Raw genomic sequence first — 17,898 nt, 5'->3', positions numbered from 1 at the left:
CGTTAGTATATTAATTATCATAAATGCTGTTTTAGAATTAATGTATAATTTATGTAAGATTGTGAACTTAATCGTTTTTGAGACGCATTCCCTGCTATCGCGTGTTTCTAAATTGAGCATTTAATTCACACCAAATTTTCATTATTCGACCGATTCTACGCTGGCTTTTATTTTAGTTTGGTCGTAACGAGTGGACGATCATTAATAGATCTTTGGTTGGTATTTAGATGCTCAAAAGAATATGTTTCATCAAATTTGTTTTTCCCACGTGTTTGTAGACCGCGGCTTCAATCCCGTTATCAGTATGTACTCACGTGTTCTTGATAGAAATAAAACATGCGAGTTTGGCTGATGCTCACCATACAGGACAGGACTCCTCCAGGTAAGCCAGCTTCTCTCCACAACACATCACCACATATTTTTTTAAATCAAGTAACATCGATATAACTGGAAATTGCAGCTGTTATTGTATTGAATACGTTCCTACTTTTGTGAGTCTAGTAAGGTTGGTCATTGGCGTCTCGGGTACTTCTTACATGTTCTGTCGGTACTTTAATGTACCCCGGGTTGTGAAAATGTACTGAAACGTACCCGGGAATTTTAACGCTAAATTGGTCGTGATTGGCTATTTTTTTTCAAATCATATTATCAACTCCTACTCAAAAAGCATGTTGAGACAGGTTTTGTTGGAAGGGAATTTTGTTTGTATTTCGTAGCGCGTTTTTTTTTACATCGGGTTAAGGGCGGAAATAAAAGTCAGGTACGGTCTAATTGGCCGGATACGTGTTAGTATATTATTCGTTACCGTGGTACATTTAAGTATTCTTAAGAGTATCCGGAGTACATTTAAGTAGTACCCGAGCCGAACTTGGAACTACACACAGAAATAAAAAAACTTGCGGCAATATTACCGGTGACGAACAATAAGAAACACAGCAATGAACACGCGAAAATTACTACTGTAAGAATATTAAAACGGGTAAATGATTCTTAATAGATCTTATATATAGCAGTAATTCAAAGGACCGGCGGTTGAATTTGGTACTTGCAGATCTAAAGCAGAAGCAAACTACTTTATTCTATAAAGATGTTTTACCTCAAAGTGTGTGTGTGTGTGTTTCCAAAATAATCAGGTTCCTCCGCCCATGAAGTTGCATTATGTGAGGACCCGGACCGCACCCCAACACTCCTACATAATTAACTTACTAGACTCAACTAACTTAATTATCTTACATGCATTGAACTAAACACTGCGCCGGACAGCCGCTTTACCTCACCGTAGTTTAGCTCGTGTTTTCAACCCGTCGATGTCGTGGTTGTAGAAACATTTGCACCACATTGCAACAGGCAATATTGACATCCTAGAATGTTATAACGCGGAGTCAGTCGTAGTTTATTTTCAGTTATGACAATTTCAGTGAGCCGGGTAAAATGAGTCATGTTTATAACTAGATAGGCTTTGTAAACTTTTGAAATCGTCGAAAGGATCTATTAGCTTGAATTCATTAATACAACCAATAAGAAGGCCTACATTTCAATGTACCGTATTTAATGCAAATGCTTTGACCTATTAATCTGATCGATTATGAGATATTAATGTTAATAGGTATAAGACATTATCTGTTCGAAGATTCATTATTATATTAATAATAATAATAATAATAATGATAATAATAATAATTATAATAATAATTATAATAATAATAATAAGTAGTAGCAGTAGTAGTAGTAGTAGTAGTAGTAGAAGTAGTAGAAGTAGTAGTAGTAGCAGTAGTAGTAGTAGTAGTAGTAGTAGTAGTAGTAGTAGTAGTAGTAGTAGTAGTAGTAGAAGAAGTAGTAGTAGTAGTAGTAGTAGTAGTAGTAGAAGAAGTAGTAGTAGTAGTAGTAGTAGAAGAAGAAGTAGTAGTAGTAGTAGTAATAGAAGTAGTAGTAGTAGTAGTAGTAGTAGTAGTAGTAGTAGTAGTAGTAGTAGTAGTAGTAGTAGCGGTAGTAGTAGTAGTAGTAGTAGAAGTAGTAGTAGTAAAAATAATAGTTTTCACGAGATGATTTCGATCGGCAATGCAAAAAGTATGGTGTCCCGTACGTGTCAAAAAATGTTGGATTGTTGCTTGAACTGTGTAACTTTAACTTCAGAAAATGTCCGCAAACTAGAGTAAGCCGAGTGTCTGCCCCATCTGCCTAAAGGAAAACGGGGTCCGGAAGGAATGCCTCCGGTTGAATTACCGCCTGCGGGCCAAACACGGCCTCTCGAGTATACTGAAGTAAAGATAAACAATTTGTATCCCTAAATTATACAATAAGAATTGACCATCATCCCTACGTCCACACAAACCTTTTTTTTCACGCGTGATTGTAACAACAAGCATGAATCTCATTACGGAAAAAAGTAAATACTTACTTATAACTGAAAACGTTTGTGTCGCAATACAGACTGGTTTAAAACGAATAGCTTCCCTCCAAATTAAGCAATTTGTTATTTAACCATCATATGAACCGCGTTCTAAGAAAACTGGGCATAATGCACGTGTGTTAAGTGTCGTTCCAGATTAGCCTGTGCAGTCCGCACAGGCTAATCAGGGACGACACTTTCCGCCTAAACAACATTTTCGGTAAGAAGGGACTTCCTTTAAACGAAAAATACCATAGAAGCGGAAAGTGTCGTCCCTGATTAACCTGAGCGAACTGCACAGGCTAATCTGGGACGAAACTTAACGCACATGCATTACGCCCAATTTTCTCAGAACAAGACACATATGTTTAAAATATGTCATCAAAATATATGTGTTATATATAAACTATAATCAAAATCGTTATATACGTTTAATGTTATTCTTAGAAATAAATCGGAACACTTTAATTTCTCAAACAAAGGCTTAAGATATCATGTTTTTGTAGGGTTGTTTGAGATCATTTACTTATAGTATATCTGATGAATTAAACATGTTCATCCACGACGCTCTGATACGTCTGGCCCATGTCCTTATGTGTTTGTATGTTACCGCACGTGCAAATAGTAATACTCGAATATAAATAATTTGTATTCGCTTTATTTATTTCTCTCTGACCAATATGATTCGAAAATTCTAGCATTTGTTTATTTTTTTAAGCATTGATGTACACTAATTAAGGCGTTTACAGTCTGGTCAATCGTTAAGCAAAGTATTTGAACACAAGCTAGTACCGCACGTGCGACCTATTTAAATACACAAATAACGTCAGAGAAAACGAATGCAATGCAATCTACATCTTTCTTCCTAAATATTGTTTAATCTTTATTTTTAGTTTTGTGACACGCTGAATTATGCAAGACACGAAATGAAATCACGTGTAGCATATGGGCATTTGATAGGCCCGTATTCTGGAATGGGAAAACAACATCCTTGATAATACAAGTATGTAATGGATTCTTATTAAGATATATTCGTCTAACATTTGACAGAACAAGCATTTTTTGTCGTGATGTGTTGGAACTTGTGTTGGCATTTATTGTTTGACTGCAAGTTGTATTTTAAATAGTAATTGTGAACAAAAGAGCCTGGTGACTTAGCTAATATCCACCTCCAAAAGATGAATATATGATTGGCCCCGTCCGTCCGTACGCCAGTTCTTCCGCCCGTCTGTCACAAAAAATTCAATGTTAACAACACTGGTGACCCATGATTTTAATTTTATTTTTCTATCCACAGCATATGGTTCTAGCTAATTTTTTTTTAAATCAAATTCTAGGTATAACACAATTTTCATTTAAACTGCAGTATACGTGCGTAAGTTTACTTGAGACGTAAGTTTATTTTATCATGTATAGCCATACAATCAATAAATATCTGCAATTTCTTATTTCTTTAAATATATTGCATGGATCTTCAATTCAGTCCTCACAGTATATTTATTTCAAGCGTGCATTGAACATACCACTGACCATTATATTGAAGATACATATGTCAATTTACACACATTTCGTGTCCTAACACACATTCTGCACCTTGCTAACATGTATAACAAATTCAGTGCCTTCCACAGGAAATTTTTCATGCGCCCCGGGGCCGATCGGGGGTGGGTGCGGGAGGGGTATCCCCTCCCGACGTAGATTTTTTTTTTTAATTTAACGTGTCAATTGACGTTCTGTGGTGCGTTATAAATCTAAGAAAAACAGATATGAAGTGATTGATTAGGATAAATGTTTACATTGTTTTAAAGTTGTATCCTAATTAAGAGCATCTTAGTTATTTTACACTCATTATTTTCCCGATATTAAAACTGTCATATCATCCTTTCCGAGCTCTTTTTCAGGTAGACGACGAAGAAAGGCTAACAACAACTACAAAGTTAGAAAACTGTCGTTATAGCAGTTGCTTCCCTTTGATAACAAAGATACAAAGTCAAGCTTTCGACGATCGGGAACGTTCTATTAAGGTCACAATATACCAAAAGATTTCCTTAACAAATTCAATGTAAAACCGACAACTTCAACGAAAAATAAAGTCAAACTTTTGCGCGTAGACACCCCCATACCCATGCCTTTTCTTAAAGAGCATGCCAAGCCGAATGGATTTACACAATAAAAAAGATAGGTCATCCAGTATGTAAGAAAGAACTCGACGCGAATCAACGGTCACTGTTTTAAGACCACCTTTTTACCGGCTGATCTCCAGTTGATGAGGGTTTCCCGCCATCTGTCAAAATCTCATGTAGTCTCCAACCTATAAGCAAAACACTGAATTTGTAGTATACAACAATGTTTTTCCTACCACATGCACACAGAAATATTCAAAAATAAAGTCATGGCATATGCCCATACAGAGAATTGTGTCTTCAAATAAATGACGTTCCATTCTTTACAGGGTATAGCATTGAACACAAAAATGATTTAGTATATTGTAACCTAAATGACTGATTTAGCACCAAGCTCACGTTTCGGTCACAATGGGGCGAGTCACACTATGGGGCGAGTCGTTAAGGGGGCGAGTCGTTACATTACCTCACAATGGTACTTAACTTTGCATGCTGTGCCCCCTATTATCGGACATATAAAGAAACGTTGTGTTATCCGAGTAAATGTGTTTTTACTGTTTTTTTACATTCTTCGAAGTCTTTTGTTTGACTTCTCGCGTTTACTATGTTCGGTGTGTGTCGGTTATATGTGCAAAAAAGATATGTATTACAAATATAACAAATAATAACTGAAGCATTAGTTTTTCAATCATTCTTATTTTTTCTTAATACAAAACTATTTCAGGCTGCTGGTGACAAAATAATGGTATGCAAATCGTTTCTTACACATCCATGTACACTAAGAATATTTCAATAAGACAAAAAACGGTTTAAACGACCTATCCAAATTTGCGAAAAATTATAACAAACACTTTACATGTACCAATTGCACCAGCCACCAGTCACGTCAGTGACAACAGCACCCTTTAACAATAATGTCGCGGCTGAGATATTAGGAGTTTTCTCGCTTCCTTTAACAATAATGTCGCGGTTGAGATATTAGGAGTTTTCTCGCTTTCTGACCCCTGTTAATGGTCGTTTATTGATGTAACAACAACATGTCAATAACATGCCAATTAGAAGTATGAACGGGTGAACAAAGGTGCGAATGCAAACGTGAGATTGTGGGTGTGAAACATCTAGATAGCGTCTTGGTTTCAAATGGGTTAATAAAAAACGATTACGTGACTGTCAAACTTTATTGAAGCGATGGACATAAATAATAATTATAATAACAGAAACACATATTATTTACGATGGTTAACCGGACACCACTAATAATATTTCAATATACTAATATATTATCAACACGGAAAATTCAATAATAAGCATCGGGTGTCTTCATACAGCATCCGTCTTATTGGCTGAAGACCTGCATGACAATCTTATAACAGAAATGATAACATAGATGATGAACATTTGCAAAATATAAGCAGTATCAATTAAATATTATGCAACATAAATTGAAAACATATTTAAGTGCATATGGACATTGATTGTGGCAGGGGTATACCCACTGAACTTTCGTAAAACACCTGACGTGATGTGTGCGCATAGTTTTCTGTTCGTTCTATTACAGTGACCAATCGACAACTGAATGTAAATTTAGAGTTCACGCAACATGTACATGCCATTTTCTGAACACGGGAAAGTGAAAGTGTTTTTTTTTTACTATTTGTTTGTATTTAAAAGGTCAAAATCAATTATATTTTGTGTCATTTTTCTGTGTATGTTTCTTTGGTTTTCATTTCTATTTAAGCTCATTTTATGCAAATAAATATCGTTATTTTCATTGTTTTCAATCAAGTCTCGTTTCCGAGATCATCTCTGGGATTTAACTGTGTTAGCTACTTCGTTGTGCTTAGTGACTAACAATATCATTGTTTCGACAGATGACACGCGCTTATCTAAATTTTGGATGTTATAATACACAAGCTGTTGGATGTTTGGTTGCTTGATTGGGCAATAAAACAAAGACGCCTATTGAAGCGCATCTGTGTATTTAAACTGGAAGCTCCGTAACGACTGTCAGCTAGATTGAGCCGGTTAATAGGCCCCCTGACGATACCTTAATTACGTAACCTAGCAATAAATCGATGATTGAAACAACAGGCTGTCGCAAACTTTTAATAATCGCCAGAATGGGTAATTGCAGTTACTGAAAAAAACACAGGTCGAAAAATTTCAAGCGCCCCGGGGACTCTGATTTCGAAATTCAAGCGCCCCGGAAAGGGGCGCTTAAATGGCCTGGGGAAAACCCTTATAACAATAACATGCTTGATGGACGCTAACTTGTGTTTCATGCGTTCCTCGTGCCTTGTCCCGCATTTTCAGTCAATGGTCCAACATCGACTATTTTGCACATTCCCAATTTTCTCGTGCGTTAAAACTGTGACGTTGACAGTCAGTCACAGTGTACATGTAGATTTCAGCTTATGTAGACGCTTCAAAACACGGATAGGTTTCGCACTTCATTATTTCTTCTTGACGCTACGTGCACCTAGCCAAATTAAGTAAGTTGTTTTCTGGTATTTTCTTCAATTAAATATAGTTTTTATTTATGTTAACATTTTCGCTTAAGTAAGTGAACAAAATAGCCGAGAATCACACTGTGCTCACAGGTACTTGAAAAAAAAAATTGGTCCTTATATATATAATAAGAGTAAAGGTATCCAACGATGATTTCACAGGTGTATTGAATAGCACAATGCAACAGCATAAACGATCAAACCTGTGAAATCATCGTTGGATACCTTTACTCTTATTATATATGTAAGGACCAAATTTTTGTTTCAAGTACCTGTGACTGTGCTGCTTTTAACCACAGGAACAGGGAATTCATTCGACACTTTACTATACTATAATATGATAGTACTGACTACTGTATAGCATAGAGACGAAGGAATCCCAGTGTGGTCAACGGCATATTTACTAGTTATTTTAAAGTGTTTGTGTTGTACTTCCTTCTTTATCCTACCATTGTGGCACTATTCTGTATATTGTACGTTTTAATTGAAACGAAAATTATAATGCAATCTGAAATAAGTTTACGTAATCACTTGTTCTACGCCCAATATATCTTCATCGTCATTAGCATCATCCTCATCGTCATCCTCACCATCGTCATCATCATCGTCTTCATTATCAGCAGCATCATCGTCATCAGCATCCTCCTCATCGTCGTCAGCATCATCACCATCCTCCTCATCATCATCATTATCGTCAGCAACCTCATCATCCTCATCATCCATCACCCATCCATCATCATCCATCCATCATCCATCCATCATCCATTCATTATCCTCCATCATCCATCCATCCTCCTCCATCATCATCCATAATCCTCCATCCTCAATCATCCTCCATTATCCTCCATCCTCAATTATCTTCCATTATCCTCCATCATCATCCATTATCCTCCATCATCATCCATTATCCTCCATCCTCTATCATCCTCCATTATCCTTCATCATCCTACATCATCCATCATCATCCATCATCACCCATCCGCCTCCATCATCCTCCATCACCCATCATCATCCATCATCATCAGTCATCATCATCCATCATCATCATCCATCATCATCATCCATCATCATCATCCATCATCATCATCTATCACCATTATCCATCATCATCATCATCATCATCATCATCATCATCATCATCATCATCATCATCATCATCATCATCATCCATCATCATCCATCCATCATCCATCCATCATCCATTCATTATCCTCCATCATCCATCCATCCTCCTCCATCATCATCCATAATCCTCCATCCTCAATCATCCTCCATTATCCTCCATCCTCAATCATCTTCCATTATCCTCCATCATCATCCATTATCCTCCATCATCATCCATTATCCTCCATCCTCTATCATCCTCCATTATCCTTCATCATCCTACATCATCCATCATCATCCATCATCACCCATCCGCCTCCATCATCCTCCATCACCCATCATCATCCATCATCATCAGTCATCATCATCCATCATCATCATCCATCATCATCATCCATCATCATCATCCATCATCATCATCTATCACCATTATCCATCATCATCATCATCATCATCATCATCATCATCATCATCCATCATCATCAGTCATCATCATCCATCATCATCATCCATCATCATCATCCATCATCATCATCTATCATCATTATCCATCATCATCATCCATCAGCATCACATATATTAAAAGAAAATGCTAAAGGGGATTAAACATGACCAATGTCAAAGCATTTATTATAACACTGAAAATTACCTGCTTACAATAAATAAATCCTTATGGAAATATTCGATAGATTTCACACAACTGTAGTTTATTCCTTTCCAACTCCTTTAGTGCAGTTATCATTAGGTTTCAAATATATTTTACATAATTCCAAACCCTTTTTGGGTGTTTTAGTGCATGTTTAACAAGCGTGTTACTTTATTGTAAAATCGGAACTAAACACGAATACTTTTATTAATTATCCACATTTTTTAATCCAAATATATTGATAGGAAAAATGGAACCTTTATTTAATTTGATGATATGATGAACACTTTTAACATACATTTCCTAAATTATAACAAGATCAATAATTACAGTTGTGAAGAAAAATTGTAAATGTCGTGCTACCCAACGATTATCAACCCCTTCTTTTTCCCTTAAATACACCTTATACTGAAAACATAATATGGTGCACAATTGAAATACACAATTATAAATTAACAATGATAAGTTAAAGCTTAATGGTGTATAAATTCAACACCCTAACTAATAAGACTTGAACTCTTTTAATTAGAGCTAAGATCCTTTTATACGAGCGTTTTAACCCTTTTCAACTTAGATTCGCATTTTCACGCATTAGTAGTCACTTAGAAAATTATATTTAATTGAAGACTTTTCTTACTACAATCAAGTTTGAAAGGTTTCATTTCTAACCCTCAGATACTGATGATGAGCAAACAGCATAATACCTGAATAGCCTGCGAGTTACTCACAGGTTGTTCTGGTTTTATGCTGTTTGCTCAAAACAGTTTTCACTTTTTCTCAGATTGGGGAAGGGTTAATAAGGTTTTTATTTTGACAACTGTTGTGTCAACATAGTTTAGTTCCAGTCCTTGATTAAAGATCAATGTGAAATGGTAAGCCAAGCTTGCCATATGTTTCAGGGTTCCAATCTAATTTCTATCAAATGTTAATGCTTTCGGAGCTAAATTTACTTTTGTTTTAACCTATCTACCTTACTTTTGTTATGTCGAAATTAATTTTTAATTCAGAGTAGCTTTTGAAGTTTGACAAAACGTCTTAGGTTTCATTGAGAGATGCTGATATCAATACAAGAGTATGGCAGTTTCGTTGGCAAATGGCAATAATGCATAGTCTATGCCATTGATTGGTATTACCTTTATCCCAGAACTTGACTTTAATTGGATTGATACCATTTGTCAGTGCAAAGTATGAACATGTAGCATCTAAGCGGATCCACTTGTCTGACACCTTTGTATTGGTAGTATTTAAGTATTCGATAACTCCGACTAAACATTTTATGACCCCAAATACCTTTACAATCGGTTAAAATTTGTAAATTGTAACGACATGATTATAATTGAACGATCAGGTTGGAAGCTAGGTTAAATGTGCACATCAAAGATTGCTGGTAATAAGAGCGGAAATAAACGGGAAAAAGTCAAGCCTAGCTTTCTGTAAGGGGCTTGTTTGTCTCGATGTATGTCGTTTCAGAACAGGGAAGTGAACTCTGGACGGGTTCAATTCATAGTTTATGTACATGTAAAAGCAATCGCAGTCGACGCATCGAACTTATATTATTCGACATATTGATAGAACTAAATCTAAAAAAAAAACTAAGTTGTGGAATATAAAATAAACATCTTCTAACATATTGCAACTTTTTCTCTCGTGTAGAGTAAATGTTTACTATCATCCTAGACATCATGACGTTTAAACGTGAAGTTTTCGATAATTTTCATGAAGGTTTTCGGAGCGGAAGATCGATTTAAACTTAAATTATGTATGGAAAATTATCTGTTGAATTAAATGTTATCACCAATATTTTCAGCATTGTAACACAAAACACAATCGTAGCCAGATATTCGCAATGTTTGCACGAATCGACACCAATCATTTGGTAAAATGTTCTGTTTCGCTTGTTTTTCAAATAGTTATTGTGATAACGTAATAGTAAATAGTAAAAACTTAGCTTATTTTCTGTTCAGATCCCAATATTTGCTACGGTGCCCGGTTGGAAACATCGATGGAAAATGAATGAAAAAGGAAACTGTTAAGAACACACATGGCAAATGTTTCGTGTCATTAATTTTTCAAGTTTTCACTTATGAACATCTGTCATCCATGTGTCAATATGCAAAAAACGACCACAACTTTCAGGGCTTGTAAATGTCGATCTACCGCCCGAGGTTTATTGTTCAGTTTTTTAACCCTGACTGCCGTATATTTCCTTTTCTTGTTATTTGAATCATCCATTTTATATCATACTCTTAAAGTCATCTCTGTCACAATAAAGGCAGACACGACACATGTTTCAAGTCATGTGTTTCGTGTCAACTTTACAAACTCAACCGTATTTAAAACAAACGGACTATTCGAATTATCAACTATCGCGAACAGTGCCGTTAGAATCGATAAGAAGCAAAATGTTCGTTTCGACCTTGCAGCGGTTACACGCAAAACAACCATAGCTTCCAGCAAGCCACACGATCTACCACTGAATGTTACCACTTACAAAAAAGATGCATTTGTTAATCTGAATTTAACACGTACCGACACTAGCACTAATGGGATATTAGCAATTGAATCACGTATGAAACACGAAACTGTAGAAAAAGACGTGACGACACCTAATATCACTGTGCGCCAGAGTGAATGCAATAATTGTTTTAATCATGATTTTGAATATGTTATTCAGAACGACCATATCTGCGACACATTGGACATGCACGAACACATTTATCTTCTGATATTCGTTACCACTAAGCACAATAATGTCTTAAATTGACAGACGACAGACGTGGTTGTCATACACTAAGAACAATATTGCAAATGCAAGGCATGTTTTCCTTTTAGAAAAAAACAACACATGAAAGTTTACAAGAATCTGTGATGATGGAAAATAAAATTTATCACGATATCGTTCAGGAGAACTTTATAGACAGCTACACAAATCTAACCTATAAAACCATCATGGGATTTAAATGGGCCTCCACAAAATTCTCTAATGTACAGTTTGTTATGAAAACAGATGATGACATGTGGTTCAATGTACCTTCGATAATAAAGTTGTTGTCGGGAACCGATATGGCAAACTGTTTACAAACAGGGCTGACCGGCTCCTGTTACAAGAAAGGATCACCGATCAGAGATAACGTTCTAAATGGTACGCCTCATACAGTTCTTATCCGGAAGCGTTTTTCAAAGGGTTTTGTTCAGGGACTGGTACTATTTGCCCAAATACTTGTAGTGGTTGGGGCATAAGTGTTTGTTAATTTAAACAAATTTATTTTAGCTCGATTGCATATAACGCCTCAGGCTTATTTGAAATGCTCTCGAGTCCGTTTCCTTGGACTAGAATCAGAACTTGGTGTCTATGGGGAAAATCTTCAGAAGGTTCCCACAGTGGGGATCGAACCCATGACCTCCCGATCGCTAGGCGGACACCATATCCACTTCACCGCTGCGACCTCTTGTTTTTTTAAACTTTTTTACTTAATTTTGATTTTAACAAACTCGTGCACAACGTGCTAAAATGATTTTTTAAATGAAAGCTTTACAAATCTCCTCTGGGACCTCAAATGTCAGTGCTTAAATATAGTGTTTGTTACATCGTATGGTGGTCCTGTAATAAGTTTGTACGAATCAAGATTCTGCGCTAAAAACTTGTCAAGCCGAATGGATCACATTACGTAACATCGTTGTTTTATTGTCTTCTACCAAGTTTGTTAAACATATGCTACTTGGGTTCAAAATGGCCCATGTGTCCTTATACTTACAGAGTGAAAACTCTTTAAAACCGCAAGGTTAAAAGGTCTGATATTTGGCATGTTACATTGAATAGTAAACGTTTAATCAAATCGAGAAATTGGCGTCCAATCGCCATAGAAGTGAAATAAGAAAAATATGAAAAATGTAGAAAATAACTTATGAACCCTTTTCTTGAAAAGCAAGCGAAACGGTTTCAAGTGTGTAAAATTATAAAATACCAAGTTTGTTGCAATCATAATTGTGGGGCAAAATGTGCAGCAATATGTGCATATGAGATGTTACTGATTACAAGCATTTGTTGTATTACAAAATATATTGTTAGTAATTTAGATTTTATCGATAAATGACCTTTCTTCAGTGGTGATATGCAAATCGCTTTTTAATAACAGTACTTAGTATTTCGAAAACCCTACCCTTGCACATACCCATACCCTTGCACATACGAAAAAATGTGTCATTTTAGTACGGAAATTGAATAACGCTATAGACTCAAAATAACAACTAAACACGTTCGTAAATGTTTACGATCAAGTGTATTAGTTTAATCTCTTTAACCAACAAAGGTTTCAAGAGTTTAAAAATACTCCTTGTAAATATGATTAAATGTAGTTGTACAGACAGGTCTCATGTTATTTATATTGCATACAATTTACAAGTCGATATATCTGTCAATTAAATGCATTACAATTAGCGATGTCGTCATCAATATTGTTTTGTTGTTAAGAATTACCTTTTAATGCAGTATCATATGTCGACAATTGTTATTGAAATCAAAGAGCATAATTGGAGGACGATCGTTCGGCAAAAACAGAAAAATATCACTTGCGTAGTAAATAAACGACCAGACAACAATTTATCTGCGTAATATAAAGGTATTACCTACATATCAATATGAATATTCTTGAACATTAAAACTTAATTTTTGTGAGATACATACGTTTTAAAAAGATGTTACTATCATTTTGAGTAGTTATGTATAAATTTTATCCAAGTATGCAACTTGATGAATCTTGACTAAAGAGTACAAAAACGTGTATGATTTAAAACAATTTTGTAACACCCAGTTTAATAAATATGAATGACTATACAAAACATTTAAATATTCAAAACGACACATTTAATTTGCATGAGTTGAATATGCTTTAAAATATTGTTTATCCTAGCTATGCTTTATTATGAAGATTTTCTAGCAAACCATACAAAATTAGCACATTTATTTTATTTTGTGCGCTTGTTTTTGTTGGATTAATACAATTATATACGCTTAATAGTATTATACAGCTAATATTTAAACAACGAACAAATCTTTTTTTACAAAGACGTTGGTAGTAAAATAAAGAATCGGTTCCAAACAAATAAAATTAAACGGCAAATGTGTCTATTTTGTATGTATTATATGGATTGATTGGAAAATGCATGCACATGGTGTGCACGATTAAGAAACACATGTTGATGGTTACAAAGTTACAAACAATGAAACTACATAAAGAAATGGTATATTGAACGCAAACCTTAACCTCGTACTTTATGATTGTTTCATGCTTAAATCAATAACATTGCACTCATTATCAAAGAAAACCAAGAAATTAATTATAAAACACTTCGTTTGTTAAGATTCGTGGTCGTAATGTAATGTTTTGAAAATTGCAGAGCAAAGTAGAAGCAAATATGCATTAGTTAACTGCAACCACAGCTAGTTAATACTAAAATAATTTATACACGGTCAAAAATCATATTTAAATAATGATACTACATAATGTTGCAATTTTTTACCTTTAATGAAATAATAAATCTTAAGACTTCATATTTCGCTTTGTTTCAATATATTGATTATTCTAGACAAATTTATAAACGATATCGAATTTTAGTAAAAAAAATCCTCCCTTCGGCATTGTTTATATATGAGTAATGTTTATATATAAGTAATGTACATATATAGCTCGCATGTATTGCTCAAATGTGTCGAATTAGTTCATGATTATTAGTTCATTCGGTAAATGTCTTTACCAATGTTTATTTTATACAATTATATAGTAATGCTCTTCTGACAAGATTTCAAAATTGCATTATTTGTGAGTGTGTGAATTTTACACAAAGTTGCCTGCAAAAAATATACACAAACACTCTTTGTTATGTTGTGTTAGTTTGATATTCATCAAACTTATACGATGTTCTGCTTTCCTGTTATTTGCGCACAGCGATTCATAATTCATTTGCTTACAACTGCGACTTTTTGCAGCTCAGACCTTCAACAAAGCGATAACCTTTGAACGCAGTACATTGAAATGTTCATGTTGGCGATTATACTAAGCTGATCCAGTGTTAAAGGTAATTTTAATCTAACATGAGTGCGTAGGTATCATCATTCAACACCTTTTGGCAGGTCGGTTTTCATCAACGAACGAAATGAGAATTCTACCTCGACACTTCACTAACCATTTCAGGATCCTAGTCATTATGAAAAAGCATAGTATGATTCTCCGTAAAATAATTGTGATTAGCAAATGCACTGATTTGCACTGGAGGAAAAATCCGTTTACAGTTAACACTATCCGAAAGCGAAGGAATTATACCAATAATTCACATAGTTATCATTACATACGACTTTACTCAATTACCTAATCACTATTTATACAGTATCTTACACATCTTTTTACACATTGATTCTCCCATTGCCGTATATCGATATATACGACTAATGCAAAGCCAATTTAGGCATAAAAGGTCGTATACATTCGGCGTTCAGTCTATATTTGTGGGAAAAGTATCCACTTTGTATTTGAATAGCATTAAAACACATTAAGCGGGTTTCTTAATCCGTGAATAGTTTTGTAACGTGTAAGACAACATAACCAACACATGAAGGCGTTTTCTTCATTCTGTTCATGCATGTGTGGTTCATACACTCTGCAAACAACTGACATATTTTGTTAATATGACACTGCTCATACTATTGTGAGTACTTTTAACACTAATGTCGAAGATGCAATAAGAAGTTCTAAAAAAGTAATTAACAAGAGCAATTTGTTCTTGCTAATACTAACTTGTACCAATGCATCAAACAAAACAACGTAACTGACTGATCCGAAGACATATAACTTGAATATATCAACCAACATGAAGCGTCCCTATAACGATGGAATAAAGTCCAAGTAGTCAGGACCGGTTGGTACAAACTTTTTATACCTGATGAATTTCGTTAAGTTTAATCACCATTGTTATTTAACTCTGGGAGTGCGATCACCTTGTGAACACATCGACGCGTATATACAAACAGATCCATGAACCGACATCGTGTTGATACTTTTGGGATATTTCATGTCAATCTCATGAACAAGCATAGATATCGCACAAGCTCATACAGGGATTTCTCTCCTGAGCCTTATATTGAGCAAATGATACCTCAGCCGCACCTTAAAAATAGTTATAATATAAAATCCCGAAATCCTTCATCTATGGAAAGCCAGAAATCGCCAAAAAGTCTGACATGGCAATGCATTTGGGAGTTAATTCCGTTTCATGAAGCTCCAAACTGAACAATCAGCCCCAAGCTGCAGGAGTTTACAGTTAAATTTAGAGTCACAAAGCCGAAATTTTAATTTGAAATCAATTCCTTCAAAAGAGCGCCTCCAATCGAGGATAAAAACGGCGATAACGAGACGTGGTAATACATCCAGTATTGTCACACCTTTTCACACGTTTTTACAAACTCAATAGGATATTTATCATGCTCGAAAATGTGTCCTTTGATGTCCATTCTTATTAATGGATCTGCAATGAATTCGGAAATATTCCTACCGCTCGGGTCTTACAACATGTAAGTACGGATCTTGTCTTTAATAGTCCTTTTGCACACCGGACAGCTGTGGATATCTCTCGAGCATTCAAGACAAACTTTATGATGAGTGCATGGCAGGAAGAGAATGTTCACTTGATTCGTTTTGCAAATGATGCACACCAGAATTCCTTTAAGGCGGTTATTTTCTTCAAGTAGTCCATCTGAAAAAGAGTATTGTACGAGTATAAAGAGCTTAAATTAATTAAGAGCGCACAGAGGAAATTCGTTAACGTTGTTCGATATTACATTTCTTTCTATTGGTTTAATATGCTTAAGGCTAAACATGATGTAAATTTTGAGTAATTCATTATTGTGCTTGTCGTTTTAAACGGTACAAGGCTGTTGAGTTTTATTAGATAACATATTTTGTTATCGCATTAATTTAATAATAAACGAAAAATGGTAATTTAATTTTTGATATATAATGTAATTACAGTTTAAGTCCATATCATTTAATAAATTTTAAACATACTCATGTGTATAAATGGTTATATTGTTGTTAAATGCAGGTCCTTTACCTTCGGTCTGTTCGACATTCTGGGACGTACGGAACTCCGGAAGGTTTGTGTTTCTCTCCGCAATGATTTCAATTTGTGTAACGATGTCTTCAACGTTGGGGGATGTACTGCCTGAATTTAAAAAACGAATGTTTTCGTTTAGTTTTTAATATAAAGATGAAAATGTTTGAATTGAAACTTTACACAATCGGAAAACAGTCCAAAAGCTGTGAAATTAATGATAGTGCCGATGATAGTATAAGCTATTTAGAAACAAAAGCAGATGTATTAGTTATACAAATGTTTGCATTTTGATGGTGCCTACTTTTAAATAAAAAAGAAAACAACAGAAAAAAGTGTTTATGATATCTTCTATTTTTATTTCCCATACAATTGCATCTTCTGTTTTTATTTCCCCTATATATGTCATTATATCGACTCACCTTGCTGAACGATTTCAAGTACTGCTTGTTTGATGTCTTCGTGAGAAAAGCCCATGCTTCCATTCAGTATAGTGTCATATCGATCCGTAATTCTCTGAACTACAGAATCCTCAATCGAAATTCGAACCATGGGGCCTGCAATTTCTTCTTGCGGTTCAGACGCGTTGTGCTTTGAAACGGAACGATCAAATTATAGCAAAATGTGTTTACAGAGTATCAACAAAAGGTGTTAAAAATATTGAACATACATTTAGTATCAAAAGTACTTGAAAGCCCTTTATCGCTTAATTCATAAATTACAAAGCATAAAGATAAAGAATAAAATGAAACCATCTAATGTTATATTTTGTGAGACTAGTGCATTTTTGAACGCATTCATGTGCATTTGTACATTCTTAACTAGTTATAGAAGTATTATATTTAATTTCAGGCAGAATTTCACGTGGACAGTTATATTTATTGATGAGAAGTGTTACACGCTTCCAAGCCCAGCTCGTGTTCACCTTACTGGTTCGATGCATCATCTTGACGAGGATATGTGCTTAGAAAACTGAAAATAAGTAATTACGTCGGCAGCTTGATCAGCTGAAAGTTGAATAAGGTC

At 34.9% G+C, this 17,898-nt stretch overlaps 1 protein-coding gene and 2 long non-coding RNA genes across 3 annotated transcripts in view; 2 read left to right on the top strand and 1 right to left on the bottom strand.

Annotated features, from left to right (window-relative positions):
- The first annotated feature begins 211 nt into the window (after positions 1-211).
- Positions 212-5,185, top strand: LOC127851671 (uncharacterized). Its single transcript, XR_008035880.1, has 4 exons — positions 212-382; positions 2,134-2,261; positions 3,283-3,392; positions 4,291-5,185. It is a non-coding gene; the product is annotated as an uncharacterized LOC127851671 (long non-coding RNA).
- A 1,726-nt stretch (positions 5,186-6,911) lies between these two features.
- Positions 6,912-17,898, top strand: part of LOC127851668 (uncharacterized) — an 11,663-nt gene continuing 676 nt past the window's right edge. The window contains exons 1-4 of the long non-coding RNA XR_008035878.1: positions 6,912-7,004; positions 14,756-14,844; positions 16,864-16,915; positions 17,725-17,898. The exon at positions 17,725-17,898 is cut by the window's right edge and continues 676 nt beyond it. This is a non-coding gene — a long non-coding RNA (uncharacterized LOC127851668). The remainder of the gene's footprint in view (positions 7,005-14,755; positions 14,845-16,863; positions 16,916-17,724) is intronic.
- The window catches only part of LOC127851658 (E3 ubiquitin-protein ligase XIAP-like), a 51,196-nt gene continuing 46,316 nt past the window's right edge, over positions 13,019-17,898 (bottom strand). The window contains exons 8-11 of the mRNA XM_052385478.1: positions 17,863-17,898; positions 17,295-17,463; positions 16,873-16,983; positions 13,019-16,515 (exon numbers count right to left, since the gene is read on the bottom strand). The exon at positions 17,863-17,898 is cut by the window's right edge and continues 140 nt beyond it. Of these exons, the coding sequence (XP_052241438.1) occupies positions 16,325-16,515; positions 16,873-16,983; positions 17,295-17,463; positions 17,863-17,898 (507 nt within the window). The 3' untranslated portion in view covers positions 13,019-16,324. The remainder of the gene's footprint in view (positions 16,516-16,872; positions 16,984-17,294; positions 17,464-17,862) is intronic.

The sequence above is a fragment of the Dreissena polymorpha genome, chromosome 11, assembly GCF_020536995.1.
Source record: "Dreissena polymorpha isolate Duluth1 chromosome 11, UMN_Dpol_1.0, whole genome shotgun sequence".
Taxonomy (NCBI): domain Eukaryota; kingdom Metazoa; phylum Mollusca; class Bivalvia; order Myida; family Dreissenidae; genus Dreissena; species Dreissena polymorpha.
Note: the sequence above shows the minus strand (reverse complement) of the source record. Positions and strands in the feature narration are given on the sequence as shown.